This window comes from Quercus robur, chromosome 12, assembly GCF_932294415.1.
Source record: "Quercus robur chromosome 12, dhQueRobu3.1, whole genome shotgun sequence".
Classification (NCBI taxonomy): domain Eukaryota; kingdom Viridiplantae; phylum Streptophyta; class Magnoliopsida; order Fagales; family Fagaceae; genus Quercus; species Quercus robur.
Window position 1 is genome coordinate 40217070 of NC_065545.1, and position 18270 is coordinate 40235339.

At 33.1% G+C, this 18270-nt stretch overlaps 1 protein-coding gene and 1 long non-coding RNA gene across 2 annotated transcripts; one reads left to right on the forward strand and one right to left on the reverse strand.

Annotated features, from left to right (window-relative positions):
- The first annotated feature begins 1852 nt into the window (after positions 1-1852).
- On the forward strand, positions 1853-7272 carry LOC126708691 (probable apyrase 7). Its single transcript, XM_050408557.1, has 4 exons — positions 1853-2129; positions 2322-4404; positions 5787-6111; positions 6872-7272. The coding sequence occupies exons 2-3, from the start codon at positions 2406-2408 to the stop codon at positions 6086-6088; spliced, it is 2301 nt and encodes a 766-aa protein (XP_050264514.1). The 5' UTR covers positions 1853-2129; positions 2322-2405; the 3' UTR covers positions 6089-6111; positions 6872-7272.
- A 3171-nt stretch (positions 7273-10443) lies between these two features.
- On the reverse strand, positions 10444-11621 carry LOC126709436 (uncharacterized). Its single transcript, XR_007649393.1, has 3 exons — positions 11517-11621; positions 10840-10932; positions 10444-10708 (listed from the first exon to the last, which is right to left on the reverse strand). It is a non-coding gene; the product is annotated as an uncharacterized LOC126709436 (long non-coding RNA).
- Between the last annotated feature and the right edge of the window lie 6649 nt (positions 11622-18270).

Here is an 18270-nt window from a genome sequence, read left to right on the forward strand (position 1 = left end):
CAGCTGAAAAAAAGGTGCAGGGAACCCAACTTGAGGCCAGCACTGTTGAAGAAAAGGTGCAGGCAGCCGGAAGTTGGTGGGCCTCCACGTAACCACGCCTGCGATATAGCAGACGACGCTGATGGCGGAAAACTTTACTTCTAACGCACCAAGAATCTGGTGCGACCAGTACCTGCTTCTGATTTTGACTAAAAGAAGGAGAAATACCATTTCCCCCTTTGTCAAAACGGAAGATTTTCTTGAATCTGTGCCTCCCTTGCCCAGACCACGCTACCTTGAGTCTCGGAAGGACCCGGCGCCTCTGTGGCGGATGGAGTTCCTTTACCCCTGTCCGTGTCTCAAACATATTGCACAAAGGGCGTATAGCACTGAAGACGAAAACTGTGATTATAACTGAAGGGTTATGATTTTGAAGAGAATCGAAGGGTTTGTGTGTAAGGAAAATAACCTCTTATCCTACTTATATAAGAGGTAAGGTGGGGGCATTCAATTCACGCAGCTTTCCAAGGAATGCTACGGACAAGGTAAAGTTGGCTCAATTTCCAATGCCATTCGCAACCGTGGGATCTGAAGATTCTCGTGAAGGCGCGCCTTGAGTATTGAAGCGTCAAAGGACTCCACGTGAGTGGGTAAAGGAATGCCTCTAATATGGCACGTCTCCCATATAAATGGAAAAACACAAATCTTAGTAGAGTACAGGATCTGAACAAGCTATGATGTAAGCCCAACATTACCAAAACCCTCCTCCCCAACTAAAAGTCGGGCAGCAGGATTTTGAGGGGCTATTGTGGGGGCAGAGAATTCGCGGGCCAGGCCCACTCTGCATTAAGGCCCAGGGCCCAAGCCGAGGAGAGCCATTGCCGAGGACGACCTCATGCTCGGCACCTCACGAAATGTTTGAAGAAAGGGGCAAACTGAATGTAGGGGCAGGGCAAGGGAAAAAGCTGCCAACATCATAATACAAAACCCTGTATCTGACAAGTCCATACTCTAAACCATACCCTTTAACTTTCCTAACGACCCCAAACCACTCTAGGTATGGGTTGATAGGACAGGTCTGCACTCTAGAAAAGTGAAACTTACACATGGACTCTAAAGGGGGAAACAAACACTAGTATAAAAAGAAAAACCCCCCAGAAGAAAAAGAGGACTCCCTCCCCCGGTAAAAGGGAGAAAGGGAAGGATATAAGGTTCCTTGGACAGCGTCCAAGGACTGAAGTCCTACAACCCGTACTAATAGAGGGCTTAGCTAGTCAAGCCAGGCCCGCCCATATAAGGACTTCCATAGACGCCACGATTAAACCGTCCGCTTGTGCCCAAGGTCATGCCTTTCAAGCCCACTCTCTACAAATCATATTGTTGGGGCCCTTTGCATGCGAGCCCAACGTCACTCATGGGCTGTTAAATAAATCGTATCCCTACAGTTATCAAAACTTATTTATGTATAAACTTTAAGTAAAACACATTGTTTAATTAATAATTTCCCACCTTTGGCTACTCCATTACTGCCCAAAATAAACACCCCCCCCCCCCCCCCCAAAAAAAAATGCAGATAGAATAGAAGTAAATTTAAATTGAAATGTGTCCATAAATTTGGGACTTTAGACATAATCAGAAACAGAAAATAGAATTGATAACTTTTACATAAATTTTCCAAATATTTAAATATATCAAACATGTTATTTTGTTTATTTCATCTAAAATTTATTCAAGAGAAGAAAATGAATTATATATAATTTATAAATAAAGGGAACAGAAATGTATTTGAGGAAAATGTGGGGAATGAAAAGAAATAGATAGATAAAAAAAAAAAACGTAAATAGAAAGTAGAAACGGAACGGTTCCAAGTCAGTACTAAGGAATTTACAAATGAGGGTCTTTTCTTTCTATCATTCTCTTGCTGTCGAAAAAGACCATTTCATGTCAGACTCATTGTTTGTTGGATCTGAATCTCTCTCTCTCTCTCTCTAAACAAACACATACAAATACCCAAAAATCATAGTCTTTCAACAACTTACCTACTCATTACAACTTAGTACTTACAAAGAAGATCAAGAGTTTTGTAATTCCTACAACACAACAAATTGTTAATCAAAGCAAAGAACGAAGACCCATTCTCCTCCACCCAGGTAACCCTAATTTTATTTTGAAAATTATTTCAATTTAGTTATTATAATTTCTGATCTGTTTTTGGGTTTTTCTTTTTTTCATTTCTTGCACTATAAATTTCAAAAAAAAAAAAAAAAATGCCACTCTCTGATCTTTACTTTTGTGTTTGTTAATGTTTTAATTTGTGGGTGTTTTTATTTATATTTGATCAGGATTGTAGAAAATGTGTGTTGCAATCACAAATACAAACCATAGGCCAAGAAGTTAAAGATAGAAACCTCAAAAAACAATCTAAGATGTTGGGTAGAATTGCTGATGTTGTAACAAGTCATTTGTCGGGGCAACAGTCATCATCATCATCGATGGCAGCCACGTCTTCTTCTTCTTCTTCATCGTCGAGTAGTGTTGCCTATATGTATGCTCAGATGCCTTTTAGTCATAACAAGAACAACCTCAGATTATCTTCGTCTCTCCAGGATTTAACAGCTTATCGTCCGCTTGATAATAATGATGTTGCCACTGCGAATGGTGATAATAGGGCTGCTGCCCATATAAAGTATCCCCATTTGTTGCATAGAGACAATGCTGCTGTCGCGAGTTTTTCAAAGGAGAAGGGAGTGGGAGGAGGAACCCCGTCCAAGCGTAGCAAGTTTTTGCGGCTTTTCATGCTCATTTTGTGCTTAGTCTTGTTGGGTGTTTTAATTTATATGATTTCTGTTTATGTTTATTCGTATTGGTCTCGAGGGGAATCGAAGTTTTATGTTGTGCTCGATTGTGGAAGTACTGGAACTAGAGTTTATGTGTATCAGGCATCTTTTGATCACAACAATGCAGGCACGCTTCCTATTGCATTGAAATCGTTTACGGAAGGTATTCGTAAGAAGCCTAGCTCGCAGATTGGACGGGCTTACGATAGAATGGAGACTGAGCCTGGGTTTCATAAGTTAGTGCACAATGTGACTGGCTTGAACGGTGCAATTAAACCGCTTATTCGGTGGGCAGAGAAGCAAATCCCCAGGAATGCACATAAGTCCACCTCTCTCTTCCTTTATGCTACAGCAGGGGTTCGCAGGCTGCCCAAAGCTGATTCAGAATGGCTTCTAGACAAGGCACGGTCCATACTGAAAACTTCACCCTTCCAGTGTGAGAAAAACTGTGTTAAAATTATCAGTGGGGCAGAGGAGGCTTATTTTGGATGGATAGCACTTAATCATCGCACGGGTACATTAGGGGTCACGCCAAAAAAACCAACATTTGGTGCACTTGACTTGGGCGGCTCATCATTGCAGGTTACATATGAGAGCAAGGGACCTGTACATAACGAGAATAGCTTAAAACTTAGAATAGGAGCTGTTAATCATCATCTCACTGCCTATTCTCTTGCGGGTTATGGTTTGAATGATGCATTTGACAAGTCTGTGGTTCAACTTTTTAAGAGGCTTCCGGAAGTCACTAAGGGAGATCTAGTTAACAAGAAAATAGAAATAAAGCATCCTTGCTTGCATTCTGGGTACAGGGAGCAATACATCTGCTCTCAGTGTGCTTCGCATTACAAGGAAACTGGGAGCCCTGTGATTGCAGGGAAAAATTTGGGTAAAGGAGGAAAGTCAGGCATTGCCGTGCAACTTGTTGGTGCTCCAAACTGGGATGAATGTAGTGCGCTGGCAAAAGTTGCTGTTAATTTGTCTGAATGGTCAAATAAAAATCCAGGCATTGACTGTAATTTGCAGCCTTGTGCTCTTCCTGATAGTTTTCCTCGCCCTTATGGCGAGTTCTATGGGATGTCTGGCTTTTTTGTGGTGTATCGATTTTTTAATTTGACCTCAAAAGCCGCTCTTGATGATGTTTTGGAAAAGGGTCAGGAGTTCTGTGAAAAGACCTGGGAAGTCGCAAGAAAAAGTGTTGCACCTCAGCCCTTCATTGAACAGTACTGCTTTAGGGCTCCGTATATTGTGTCACTGTTAAGAGAGGGCTTGCACATTACAGATAAAAAAATCATTATTGGTTCTGGAAGTATTACTTGGACTCTTGGAGTTGCCCTGTTGGAAGCTGGCAAGGCATTTTCATCAAGAATGCGGCTACGTAGTTATGAGATATTTCAAGTGAAGATAAACCCGATAATTCTTATTACCATTTTGTTTATTTCATTGGTTCTCCTAGTTTGTGCGTTATCATGTGTTGGCAATTGGATGCCAAGATTTTCCCGGAGGTCATATCTCCCACTTTTCAGGCATAATAGTGCATCGAATATTTCATCTCCTTTCGGATTCCAGCGTTGGAGTCCCATCAGTTCTGGTAAGCTCCTCTACAAGATTTTTGATCTGTGCATAGTTCTGTAATGTTTTAAAATTAATACTGTTTCATATATCCTGCACATTTTGAAGTATGTCTTATTCTTTATGACTATTGATTGCAATTGTTGTGTTTTGCTTTGGATGAGAAAAGTTATGTTCTAACTCTCCAGCTTTTGGTAATCTTTCATTTGGAATAATCTTTTTGTACTTGACATTATGGACAATGCCATGGCACAATCAATTGATGTAGGATGACAACTACATGAAAGGATTTTTAGAGGTTGCTCAAATTATTTTAAAACTTGTGCATGTCTCAAGATTCATTATGAAAGAAATCTTTTAGGCATGGATAATTATAAGAGTATATCTTGTTGGTTACATCATTTTGTTCTAACTTTCGAGTGTATACTAATATGACAAACTATTTTTGATCTGATAGTATCTCTTGGATACGAAGATCATCCCAACTCCTTAGAGAAAATTTTTACTTATTAAAAAAAAAAAAAAAACTCCTTAGAGAAATTTAAACAAGAATATGGTTAAGATATTAATTGTATGCTAATATAATTCTGCATTAAACAGGACACTGTAAGCTTTTGCATGAAATAGGATTTTCTTTCTTCTATTTTTTATTGGGTGGCCTACTATCCCTCCAAATTTCTTTGCACTCTGCTGGTCATGGATGAAAATTTATATTTGATTGTTCACAATTTGAGGGAAAATCAGAGAAAAGCCCACCTTTGTAGTATTGAGTTTTAATTGATTTAAAGTTTCTGCTAGATTGCGATGCAATTCTATTGATCAACTATCTATGTGTGCAGTTACCTTAAGGGGAGAGGCTTACTGCAACTTGATTCATTAATTTTACGCTAAAATTGGCACCAAGTATTTGACAAACATGACTATATTTTAATGGACGAACTGTGCTTGCCATTTTTACATGACTTTTTAAGAATTTATTGGAAACAAGAGAAATTGAGGGCTGTCCAAGAAGAATATTCTATGGTGAACTGATTACACACATTACATATATTTACTTGTAAGGGAGGATAAAACGAAATTTGAAAGCTAGGCTCAGTATAGTTTCCTGGTTTTGAAGTCTTTGCTATCTTTTTCCATTTAACATATAGTTTTTCACTTTCTTAACTCTTCCGACTGGCCTAACCTTGTTATACATTTCTGCAACGCATTGTTAAGCATACTTAATTATGGTCTTACTCTATATTTTTTTATACATACTTCTTGTCATTTCCATGTATTTTATTTTCAGTTGATTTGGCCATTCATCTTTGACAGTTTTTTAACTATTAAATTTATTTTTATGTTATGTTCTTGTAGATTATTTATCTCTTATTTATTTTATGTTATGTTGTGTTCTTGTAGATGGAAGAAAGATGCCGCTGAGTCCAACAGCCCAAGAAAGACCATTTGGCTTTGGACATGGTCTCAGTGGCAGCGGTGGTGGCAGCAGCAGCAGCATCCAGCTCATAGAGTCCTCCTTGTACCCATCAAGTAGCAGTGTTTTACATAGTTACTCCTCAAGTAATTTGGGCCAGATTGATGGTAGTATCATGGCTTCCTTCCGGCCCCCTCACAGAAGTCAGATGCATCTTCAAAGTCGGAGATCACAATCTCGAGAAGACCTTAATTCTTCTCTAGCCGAAGCACACATGGTGAAGGTCTAGGGCATGCTTATCCAGAAATTCTGGTATGGTCACTTAAATTTTTTTCTTTCTCAAATTACATTTCTTTTAATAGAAACCAGTTTATCAAAATCTCCTTAGAAAGTCTTGCTTTACCTATTCAATTCTAGCCATTCTTTTGTACCATATAAAAAAACCCACTTCAGCTGAGAATTAGTTTGACACAGTTATTTTCTTTTGTTACATGCTTTTCTCTAACATGCTCGCTATGTCAAGAGCCTTGTATGTCAACTGACACTTCTTGCTGTTTCCAACGGAGATGTTTAGAGTCTAAATCCCCCCTCCCCCATTATAATTATCCAAAGAAAAAAAAAATGCTTGAAATATATAATAAATGAAATGGTCTGCTTGAACCTCTCATCTAGTAATAAATTGCTCTTGCGTATGAGAAACATATCTATTAGCTCAGTCATATCAATTAAAAGAGAGCTTCCAAAAATGAAAACTCACTGTCCAAGGTTTAAAAAATTCCATTTTCAATTCACACCATGAATGTTGCTTCAGTTGCATCGAGATTTCTTTAAATATATATATATATATATATATATTTTTTTATAAACAAAGATAGTGCCTCTCATAAACCTTAACTAACAAAAAAAATTTAAATTTAATTTCTTTAATGGGTTAATTCATCTTGAATTCTTGATCCTTAAAGCATTCCCTTATGTGTGTGTGTATATTCTACATGCTACGAGCATGTAGAGGATTTTTCCAAGGATTATTGTAGGGCTAATGATGTGCTGGTCTGATCACTGACTCTAACAGATTCTGCTCAGCAGAGATTTTGGCACTCGTTAATCAGATATTCTTTCACAAATTACCCAGTTTAAACAAGCTAGCTCTTTGGGATTCTGGGTCATGGTTTTCACTCACTCCATGTTGTGCCACTCCTGTCAGTTAAGTTTATGAAGCCCCTCCAAATCCAATTGTATTCACCTTCGATCAGGGAAAGCCATTGACAATTATTGGGTGAAACATTTGTTTGATGGGACCAAAGATGAATGGTTTTATTCCTCATATCATGGTAGACTAGACTCGAGTTAGCTGTCACTTGCTAGTACTTCTCCCCTTCTTTGATTGAAGAGATGAATCCTGGGGAGTAATCATAAAATGATATACACAAATCACCTCTTATACATGAAATATATGTACATTGTTCAATTTCATTACGATGCAGGTTCTTCCTAACCTTTTCTTGGAGAAGTAAGTATTTATCCAAAAGATAATTAATCATATTACAATTTCTCTTCTTATACTCTCTTTGGGCTAAAAGTAGTTATCCAAAAGATAATGAAAAAAAAATAAGTAAAATACACTTTTGACCCTTAAAATTTGGGGTGATTTTCATTTTGGTCTTTTATGTTTCAATTTTTTTATCATTAGCCCTTCATGTTTGATTTGTTTTTATATTGGCTGTTTGTGTTTAACCCTACATATTTGGTTTAATTTTTCTGTTTGACCTTTTACGTTTCAAAATTTTTATTTTTATGTAGAGCTAGAATGAAGGTCGATGAAAATTTTAAGGGCCAAAGTGTTCCTTAGTTATATACATATATATTATTTTTACTTCTGGAACCATGTGCAGACTTTATTTGCTTTTAGTTCAGGTTTTGGCATCCAGGATGCTAATGCTCTGAGTATGTCATATTTAATGACTCAATTTTGGTTAACATAATATTGGTACATATTATGCAAAGCCCATTTGTGCAATTTGTACAAAAGGAGGTTAAACTACTGTAAAATTTACTACAAAGAACAAATCCAACGGCTAACCGCACGAGTTTGGGTGCTTGCTTTACCATTTTGTTTTGGGTACCAATGGAAATAGAACCACACTAGCTATAAACGGTAGGGTACATACAGATTGTTTGAGCAATCAAACTCTAATGCTCTTAGAACATGTTTTGGAGGAGTTAAATAAAGATGTGCTGTACTGGGAACAAAATACAGTAATGCTACCAACACAATTTTTTTCATCACAAATTTCACAATTGTTAAATTGGTTAGTTGTGAGCGGTGGACAATACTTAACGTTCATGGATCCACCAATATTTTTCCTGTCATAGTTGATTAACACAGCAATTATGAAATTTGTTGTGGAAAGAGTTATCCGTAGGAAAAAAAAGAAAAGAAAAGAAAAGAAAAGAAGAAGCTTAATAGTTAAAAGGGATTCGGTTTCAATAATCTATAAACAGGTGACACCCCTATATCCAAGGCCAATGGATTAACTTTTTAAAAAAATAAAAAAAATAATTCAGCTGTAAAAGCTGGTCGAAATGCCAGTTGCCCTTGAAAATGCTCTCAACCATGTGCAATTGGAGCCTCTAATGAGCCCCCTCCTCCTGCCAAACTCAGACTTCCTATCACTGAAAAGGAGTGATTCAATATATATATACACACATATATGAGATGGGTTCAAGTTACACCTTTTTTAAGCCGTAGATTTATGAGAAATTCAACGGATAAAAACAAAATACCATTATCCATTACAACATTAAATACTTACTTAATTAATAGTCTCTTCATTATCTCTCTCCTCATTAAATATTTCTTTTGTTTATTTTTTTCTCTCCTTATTAAGTCTTTCTTTACAATTTCTCCAACAAATCATCCCTGAATACAACTTCATCGTAGATTTATGTCTCTTTTTCTCTCTCCTTGATAGTATGTTTAGAAAATTACTGAAAAAAACAAAATAAAATTTTCAAGGAGTAAGTACTATTGTATCTAAATTCCTAACAAATATTTAAAAAAAAAAAAATGAATTACGTTCAAGGATGCCAGAAAGTGCAGAAATAAGGAGAAATTAAAAAACATTCATAGAGAAAAATGGATGAAGACAGTAAACCAAATTTTATCAGATTGTATAGATTACAATAAGATAGAAATTAACTATCCAAATTTGATACAATTAGAATTTGTTTGTAATTCAAATTCATCCTAATGTTTACCCTCATCGTATGACAATAGTGTGGCTAGAGGCCTATAAGTTCTTACAATCTTAAGTATCTTTCTCTTTATTAAACGTCTCTAGATGTGGAAGAGAGAGAAACTCAAGATAGGCCCAATTATTTAACTCTACTACCGCTGACTTTCCATTTTATTCCGAAGAAGTTTTTATTTTTATTTTTTTGAGAGTCTATTCAGAAGATGTTAAATTATTCATATTTTTACAAATATTGAAATTAGTAGAATGACACTCAATACAAACAAAACTTGTGTTTGGCTTCTCAAGAAAAAGAAAAAAAAAACATAAAAAAAAACTTGTGTTTGCAAATTTATTATCATACCAACAGAAAGAAAAAACCAAAAAAAAAAAAAAAAAACCAAGCAGTTTCACAAATTTATTACTAAGAGCATAACAAGATGATATAATTGGAATACATTCAATAAAACATGGAAGCTTTTGACTTCCTTTATTTTAGTTCACGACAGAAGCTAAAGAAGAAACTGCTAAACAATTTTGCAGTGTGGCCATTCAGTTCACGGCAGAAGCTTTTGACTAAGAAAGTAGAAACGTAGGAGAAATTGTAAAGAAAATGGAAAGAAAGACTTAATAAGGAGAGAGAAAAAGAGACATAAGAAATATTTAATGAGAAGAGAGATAATGAAGAGACTATTAATTAGGTAAGTATTTAATGTTGTAATAGATATTGGTGTTTTCTTTGTATCCGTTGGATCTCTCATAAATCTACAGCTTAAAAATGGTGTAATACTTGTAGAGTTACACCAGGTGTAACTTGAACTCAACTCCACATATATATATATATATATATATATATATATATATATATATATATGTATGTATATATATTAGTCGCTAACCCGTGCGATGCACGGAAAAATTAATAACTAAGTTCTAAAATAGTGTTATTTATTTATTTTTAAGAATGTTAAATAATACATGAGTATTTATAGAAGTTCAAATCTCTTAAAATACTATACCAATATGAGAAATTCGATTGCTTTGTTCTACTCAAGTACGAAGTTAAAAACAACATATAACTTTGTATAACTTATTTGTACCTTTAGTTAACAACCTCAAACTATTGGTAGGCATCCTATGTCTATTATCAATTGCATCATTTCTTTCATGAACTTTAAGGTCTCTATCATTTTTTTTAACATAATCCCTTCTATTATTCAGTCTATTTGCAAAATCCTGGTAATCCTAGTTGTTTATTCCTTGTTCTTGTCATCATCAATGTTGCTTAAAAAAATCACATTTAGGACTATCATTTGAAAAGTCATATATGGTGCAATTAGTAAACAGTAGAAAGGGAGCACAACATGCAAACACAAGAATACTTAACATATCTTTATATAAACTACGTCCATTTAAATAAATAAAAAAAACATATTAAAAGAAAAACATTGAGGACCTTGAACTTGGTGAACTAAGGTTATAATGTTATTACATATGATGATATTCATCAGCCCTGTCTCAGTCTTGTGTGCACTGCAAGCATCTAATTGTTCATTAGTAGAAACTCCATCTCATGTAGACCAGGCATTATAAAAGTATACATCCTCAGTCTCGTGCCCTTTGAAAGGCAAGAGAAATACAAAAGAAGCTCACCAATGCAACCCTTTTCACCTTAACTATCAAATGAATAAAAGTTAGCCAACCTTAAGCTAAACTCTCTCAATCAAAAAAGGGGAAACATCAATGTGATATTCCTTTTTGTTAAAAAGAGAATAAAAAAAATAAATATTCCAAAGTAAAAACTAACCTCAAAGATTCCATGCCATTGGTGAGTAGTATAATTAGTCCAATTCATCACCGGTCAAAATGAAAAGCCATCTTTCTCCTTAAAATTCATAAGCTGCAATAAAGAAGTTGTTATACATTCTCTAAACCCTGCATATTATAATCCATTGTAAATTGGAAAGAGATTCAAGATATGATGAGAGGGAAAACTATTATCAAATTTGATGGAAATGAAAAAGAATATCATATCATTCTTAGGTAAAACTAAAACATACAGTTTTTTGGATAGAAATTTCATGGTGTAAGCCTAAGAAGGGACCATCATGTATAATTTTACATGATAAGCTACAACTTGAATATGAAGAAAATAGTCCTCTTGCTAATGCTAATTAGCCAAGAAGATCATATCATCATATTTTAAATAACCCCTCCTTAGTCCTAACAAATCCAATTCTTAAGGCCTTTGTGCACAATAAAGCATTTTGAACTCTAAATGTAGGTTGTAGCTTCACTTCAAGTGAGAACTTGAGTTTAATATTGATCTTCAATAGCTTCTCTTCTTTAATTATTGTCATAATTATGTAATTTATTTTTCTGTTTTTTTTTTTTTTTAATCTTAATTTCATAAAATAGAGTAGCCACTGGGAGAACCCATGGTCTTGAAGAGACAGTGCAAAAATAGAAGAGAGTATATTATACCTTTTTTATACAATGCATATGCAAATTTGAGTAAGCATTGAGTATATATGTCCACTTATTAAACTTGAAAAAGGGACATTGTACAAAATCAAATTGTGGAAAAAGAACAAAAAACTAATGTAATTCATCAAACAAATTGCATTTTTTTTTTATTTACATATAGGGTTTGAATCAACAACAAATTCAAACCAAAAACCCTGTAGATGATGGGAATAAAGTTGAGAATAACAATGTGTTAAGAGAGTTATAAATTGGATTAATTGAGCAAACAAATTCCAAAAAGAAAATTTAAAAAGAAAAGAGAAGAACATATTAGAATCTGTGTAGGGAAGACTTCCTATTGTAGGCTTTCGTGAGAAAAGACCTATGTTTCTTGAAAACCAAAAAAGAAAGAAATTCTGAAATAAAGAAAACATGGAAAACATATAGGGTTTCAAAATGAAGTACAAGAATGCCTTCATTTTGTTCCATTAACACAGTAGTAAACTAATCGGAAAAGCCATTCTGAAGCTTCCATAGACATAAAACCATATTTATTAATTCAATTGACATCTGTAAGGTACAAAGTATGTGTTCTTAGATAAATTAATTAGTATCAATATGCTATTAATAGTTCCCAAAACCATTCTTTGTTCTTAAAGGGAACAAATATAACAAAGAAATTGGACTTGAATAAAACAGGGACACGAAATTTTAAAAATCAATTAAATCTCTGAATCAATTTCAATGCTTCATTACACATCACTAAAACTATCAAAGTTCATAGTTTAATGCATAACTTAATAGGAGATTAGGAGAAAGAGAAACAATAAAATTTGATAAAACAATACCTACAGTTGTGTTAAGACGTATATCATTAATTGAAAAGTAGCCTTCCTCATCTGCTTTGCTCCATAATTGGTATTCCTAATAATTGGGAATTGACATGCAAAAGTAAAATCTCTTTCAAATTTGGTTTAAATTTGATTTTTTTAATATTCGAATGGTGGATGAAGGAAGTTTAAAATTATGTCCTTGAAAATTGCAAGCCATATAGGGGGCGAGAGTGCAAGGGACAGTAAAGATAATTGGCATTGATACAAATGAGAGGAAAAAAAACAAAGGGAACAGCTTTTGGAATGACTGATTTTATAAACCCTAATGATAATAATAAATCTATTTCCTAGTTAATCAAAGAGTTAACAGGGGATTTTATAACCCCTCCAAGCCACAAAAATGGTTCGTATCTAAATTCAAATTTACATGTTCCACTAACCCATGCTAAGCTAAATTAGATGTGCTAAAAAACCTAGATAGCAAAATAAAGCAAAACTTGAAGGTAAAGTAAAACCTGTAGGATTGTTGTCAAATTTTGACGGTTGGGAGGCTCTTCAATACTATCTCCACTTTCTTACAAAACCTGTAGAATTTGATTTTCTATGAGTGTTTTCCTGACTTCAACAAAAAAGAATAGAGAGAAAAGGAGGTTAGGAATTGAAATCCCTAAATTGATAGAAAAACCTAATTAAAAAAGAAATCTTTAAATTGACAGAAAAACCTAATTAAAGACAATAGGAAAAGAGATTATTCATAGATTAATACAAAGATACGGATAGAGAATGCTCTGATATGGGGGTTGAGTCGGAGATTGAAAACGTTGGCTCCCATCATCGTGCCCTTGCAAGCTTTCTGTGAAATAGTTGGATCTGCGTTTGAGAGAGTGTAGAGGTCTGCGTTTGGTGAGTAATGTTGAGAGGAGAGGTGTTGACTTCGGTTTTGTTGAAAGGAGAGGTTCTGTTTAGTTTCAGAATTATATCAAGTTTGCTTGGAAGAACTGAGGGTGAGAGAGAAGGGAATAGTATTTGGTTTGAGAGAGGAGAGTATATATATTTAAAAAAAAAATCAAATTAAAAAATTAAAAAAATGATGATGTGGAAAATTGTGGAGAGGTCTAAGGCTTCGGTTTTATATATATATATATTGATTAGAGTTTCATCTTATAGCGTCCGTTCTAATGATAGCTCTTTTTTATTAGACCAAGATACCAATCGAGTTTTGGTATAGAGAAGAATTGAACCTCAAATATTTTATTTAACAGATTTTACTAATAGTAATCCAATTAAAGGAATAGAATTTTGTGAGGCACAGTTGGGCTTTGAGTAGTTAGGTTTGGTGGGTTATTTTTTAATAACCACTTTGCGTAGAAAGTATTAACCATATAGTTCCATAGGCCTAAGGAGAAGACTTTGGGCAATGAACAATGTGCTCTAATCCAATTGACAAAAGGTCAAAGAAAACGAACTGAGACACTTGTTGGTCTGCTCCAGATTTTCCCACTCCGGAAATTGACTGGTTCGGTTTTCAAAAAATATGGTCTAAATTACTAGCTTTATTTATCATGACATTCTTTTGTGGGAACTTATCATGCCAATTTGTGATTGAACTTTAGGAATTTTTTAAAATTATTTTTGTACTTGTAAATGTCAATTATATTTATATATATTACTATTTTGCCAATTACATCATTAGGTTTGTAAGGTTTCTTTTCTTTATTAAGCTTATTATATGCCAAACTTTATATCAATTGAATTTATTCTCCAACTCATAAAATTGTGTATATAGAGTTTTTTTTTAATAAATAAATAAGCTAAAATTATGAAAATTTTACAAATAAAATGGTTATTAATATATTTTAATATAAACAGGTGGTATCCACATTCCTATAGCCTTTTATTTATTTTAAAGTGATACTAATAATCCTAATTTAATATCTTTGACTTAATTTTTTTTTTTTTGGAGAAGCACCTTTGACTAATTTTAGAGTTATTTTAATAAAGTGATCATGCTATCGTGGAGGGTGGGGGGTAGGTGTCTCCTTCACGTGGATTGTGGGCCGAAAAAGGACTATTGGAGTAGCAACTTAGGAGGGTGGGATTGGGTCCAAGCCTCAACATCATAAGCCCAAAGGCCGAAGAAGAGCAGAATGACCTGAGCTACTAGCCGAAGTAATCCGAGGATCCCTTAGCCCAAAAAAACTTCAGCAGTATTGCAGAGAATGAGACCTCGGCCTAGAATTCTCGTCAAGGACACAAAGAAAACGACACAAAACCCAAAGCAATAGTCACCTCCACATTAATTTGAAGAAAAATATAGAGCTCTTTGTAATAGCTAGAATTCAACTTGTAATCCTCATCTAAGGCCATTTTTAGTAAATCACGGTAAGTTAATCGATCTTGATCTTCAATTTTTCTGTCAAATCTTCCTATTGTGGATTACCTTCTCTTTTCTTACAAATTAGTTGTGTCGATCATTTCTCATCAACTTGTGCTTCATTCTTGGTGTTTTTGGATCCCCACAACTATGTATTCAACTCTTTTTTTTTTCTTTTTTCTTTTTTTTTTTATTATAAATTTTATATATATTATAGATTATTATTTTTACACTGATTTTTATCTACTATATGGAATTGTTTGTCTTTAAAGAATTATAAATAACTTTTTGACATGGCTTGATGTCCTCATAAACTATTTCTTTAAAAAAAAATACTGATTTACTTTGTGTATTTGTTAATGTTAAACTATTACATTTTAGAAAATTTAACCCAATTCATTACGGACAATACACTTTAGATTGTAGTTATAAACCTAAGAATATTTGAGGAAGAATATATAACTCTTATAAAATTGATAAGAATAAATGAAACAGAAGATTTCATATTTTCGAAAATTTTATAAAATTCCTAATAAAACCCACTACATATGGTATATAGACAGTCGGGCCTCTTGATTCTCATGTATCCCATATTTGAGAATTTAGACTTCCATGGAATATTATTCCTTTAAAACAAACGCCACCTTAAAAATTAAAATTAAGAAATGTAAAACCGAATTTATGATATTAAAGGTTCGTTTGGATACAACTTATTTTTGCTGAAACTGAAAACTGAAAACATGGTAACAAAATAATTTTTTAATGTGTGAATAGTGTCGTAGGACCCGTGAACAGTGTGTGAACAGTGCATGAACAGTGCATTTTGTCTCTGCACAGTGAACCCATGTGATGTTACTGTTCACGCACTGGGAAAAAAAAAAAAGTCAGAAAACGCAAACTTTAAACGCAAACGTGTATTCAAACCCTCACTAAATAAGCAATGTGAATACTATCAATGTGTGCATGTTTAAATTGATTAATTTATAAGATTGAGATTTGTGTTTACAGGTGAGTTTCAGTTAGTTCATTAGTAAGCCATTTTAGTAAATTATGGGAAAAAAAAAAAAAAAAAACTTTTTTGCTTGTTTTTTTCGATTTTTCATAAAACATTTTTTAAAATAAGACATACATTAACCAGACAAGTAATACTACAATTACAAACTATTTTATAACTTAATGTGTTCAACTCTTTATTGGTTTTTATCTAAGTCTACTATGAATATTATTTTTTATTTACCAATAATTACTCACCACATTAGCAGTTTGTAAGTTTTTTTATAAAGAAAATTTGTATGTTTATTATTATTCAGAAATAAAACTGATTGGTACGTTGATATTATAATAAAGAGAGCACGTTTATAGGAAACTTTGTCAAAAAAATATTTGTATTCATAAATCATATCAGGGAACATCAAATACTGCTCTGTGTGGTGCCAGGAATTTGCGTCCCCACTGTATTGCAAGTTTGCAACCATAACCTGGAGACATGTGATCACAGAGGGGAATCGTTATAATAAAGTCAAGAAGATATTATTTTGGGCAACCAGACTCACCACTCCTTCACTAGTGTTCTTGTATTATTGGCAATGTGGGAATCGTTATCATAAAGTCAAGAAGATATTATTTTGGGCAACCAGACTCACCACTCCTTCACTTGTGTTCTTGTATTATTGGCAATGTGGGAATCGTTATCATAAAGTCAAGAAGATATTATTTTGGGCAACCAGACTCACCACTCCTTCACTTGTGTTCTTGTATTATTGGCAATGTACTTAATGTTATGGCGACAGGATGCGACCCCAATTTTTTTAAAGAGAATTTTAATTTATAGTGTTAGATCTTGATGATAGATAAAGAGAGTTTCAACTTATGGTATCTATTTTTAATAATAATTACTCACTAAGATACTAATTGATTTTTGATGTAGGTAAAAATTGAACAAAAATTGAACACCAAGTTTCTTATTCGACTATCAAATATTTTACTAGTTGAGTTAAAAAAAAAAAAAAAATCAATACAGCCCTTCGTGTCAGTCAAGGGAAACATGATGTGAAGTTACACCAACTTTTGGTGAAAAGTAAAAGTAGAAGTGATGTTGTTTCTAAAATAGAAAAGAAAAGTGATATTAATTATGATTTATGTGAGTTGTATAAATAAAAGTGATATTAACAATGTTTTATTTGAAAATAGTTATTTATTGCACACAAATACAATAAAGCTACTTAATTACATCCAAGTTGTTAAAGTTAAATTTTTTAACAAGTTGCTAGAATATGAATAAGTTGACTTGCTACTTATTTTTATTCCCTCTCTCTCTCATAGTTTTTATTTTTTTATTTTTGGAGAATCTCTCTCTCATAGTTAAATGAATTTTTTATTGTATTGCTTATACTATTTTATTGAGTTTTTTATATTATTTTATTGGATTTGCATGTTAAAATAGAACATGAAATTTATGGTGTATTGTTAAGTGAGATGTTAAAATAAATAAAGTAGTTTTTTTTTTTTGGGTACTAAAAGCTAATTTTTTATAACCTCATATGTGAATACTCTAATGAATTAAGCATAAGCATAAAGTTGTAACATTTTTCACAAATACTCAAGAACTATGAAGGTGATATTTTTCTTGATGACTAAGTTGACAAATTTTATGAGTTTTTGTCATAGTTTTAAAAACCAAACTAGATCGATTGATTCAATCAGGAATTGGGTACCAGTCCAGTCTGATAAAACCCCCTAAAATTGGGACCACTAACATCACATTATTATCTAATGACAATTGTATAGTTATGAAATATTTTGTAAAAATTATTGTGATAATAACAGAGAATAAAGTGATGTTATTTGTAAATCATATGAAAATCAAAAAAAATTTGATAATTCTGTAGTATGAAAAAACAACAAGGATTTTGTTAATTGATCATAGTTAAGAAGGCTTATAATGGGTCCCACCTATATTTAAAAATAGAAAAAGTTAATAAAAATGACTTTTGGTTGAAAGTTTTTTAATAAAGTTTCCATTAACAGGACCTAAAAAAACAATACTAAAAACAAAATAAATTTCACCAAATTTTTCCCAATTGGTTGATGTGACAGTTTATTACAATATCACTTTCATTGTAGAAAAATTATTAGGTACTTTTGAAATACAGTGAAATGATGATTTCTTTTCTCACATTTATGGTGGACCACATCATAAATTTAACGAGTGGATCCCGCTATGAATGTGAGAGGAAAGAACACTATTTTTCATGTTCCGAGAGTACTTAAGAATTACTCTTCATTGTAATCACCACTAACATTGATCTAACACCTCAAGCCTACGAAAATATTGTAAAATTTATTATGTTGTGTCATAAGTCATAAGTGAGAAATAATGTAAAATATGTATCTCATTAGTATTTTATTATTATTTCTATTTTATTATTTCTAACTCTTGGAACTTGGGGGTGGGAAGTTACTAGTTTCTACTTGCTACTTACAACTTACCAGGCTTTATTTTTTGCCAAATAACATAATTTTATGAAAGATTTAGGAGAAATACATTCGGCAAAACTTATTTAGT